General features: G+C 74.8%; 1 protein-coding gene across 1 annotated transcript; it reads left to right on the top strand.

The window, feature by feature from the left end:
* The first annotated feature begins 236 nt into the window (after positions 1-236).
* S100A13 (S100 calcium binding protein A13) lies at positions 237-672 on the top strand. The gene is made up of 2 exons (XM_026080900.1): positions 237-389; positions 535-672. The coding sequence occupies exons 1-2, from the start codon at positions 237-239 to the stop codon at positions 670-672; spliced, it is 291 nt and encodes a 96-aa protein (XP_025936685.1).
* Positions 673-1,101: the final 429 nt, after the last annotated feature.

The raw sequence follows: 1,101 nt of genomic DNA, 5'->3' as shown, positions 1-1,101 counted from the left end.
GGAGCGTTTGGTCTGCGCGGCATGATCCCGCTCAGCCCCGCGGGGGCCGGCAGGAGCTGGGCTGAGACCTCGCAAACTCGTTGCACCTGGGGAAAGGGAAAAGGCCCCGTTCTGCCCCCCACCTCTTGCCCAAATCCGACTCCGGCCAGCCGGCCGCCCTCCCCGGCGGCACCGCGCGCCCCCGGCCTCCGGCTCCGACCCGCCGCCGGCTCCTCTCGCCCCGCAGCCCGTGCGCCATGGCCGCGGCGGAGCTGACGGAGGTGGAGAGGGCCATCGAGAAGATCGTCGCCGTCTTCCTGAGCCACGCGGCGGAGCGGGGCCGCGCGGGCGCGCTGACGGCCGCCGGCTTCGAGGAGCTGCTGCGGCTCGAGCTGCCCAACCTCGCCAAGGTGACGCGCGGGGCGGCCGGGCGCGGGGTTCCCTGGGGCGGGCGCTTCCCGGGATTTGCAAGCCGGCGGGGAGGGAGGAAGGAAAAAGCAAAAGCAAAAGCTCTTCGCGCCCGCCCGCGCCGACCTCGGCCCTCCGTCCCCGCAGGACGCCCCGTCCCTGAACGCCAGGATGCGGGAGCTGCACGGGAGCGGTGACGGAGAGCTGCAGTTCGGCGAGTATTGGCGGCTCCTCGGGGAGGTGGCCAGGAGCATCCGCAGGGACGGAGCCGGCAGCAGGACGTGACGGCCCCGGCGGGGGCACCCGGCTGCACCGCCCAGCGCGGCCCTAATAAACGAGGTTTTCCCGGAGCACCGGCGTTGCCTGGGTTATTAGCGGGGGCTAACGGGTGGGGGGGTCGCGCCGTGCCGTGGAGGGGGGGAACTGCCCCCTGCTGCCGTTCCCAGCGCCAGCCCGGCTCCCTGTGGGAACCCCCCGGCCCCCATCGGGAACCACCGGAATCACGGCGCGGGATGGGGGCGGCGGTGCTGTTCCCACGCGCGGCCGTGCCGTGCCGTGCCGTGCCGAGGCTCCGCGGGGAGCAGCGGAGGTGGCCGGGAAGGAGGCGTTTCCCGGCCCCACGCTGGCGCGGGGCCAGGCTCCGAAACGCGACGCCTTGCCCCACGCCGCAGCCGGCGGCGCGCAGGGAGCTGCCGCTCACGCCTCCCCGCCGTA

This window comes from Apteryx rowi, unplaced genomic scaffold, assembly GCF_003343035.1.
Source record: "Apteryx rowi isolate R43461 unplaced genomic scaffold, aptRow1 scaffold_530, whole genome shotgun sequence".
NCBI lineage: Eukaryota > Metazoa > Chordata > Aves > Apterygiformes > Apterygidae > Apteryx > Apteryx rowi.
This window is presented reverse-complemented; position numbering and strand designations above follow the sequence as displayed.

Excerpts from the sequence above, each read along its gene's own strand:
- S100A13 (XM_026080900.1), top strand. The coding sequence starts at position 237 with ATGGCCGCGGCGGAGCTGACGGAGGTGGAGAGGGCCATCGAGAAGATC. Across the intron at positions 390-534 it reads AGCTGCCCAACCTCGCCAAG|GACGCCCCGTCCCTGAACGC; the intron begins GTGACGCGCGGG and ends CCGTCCCCGCAG.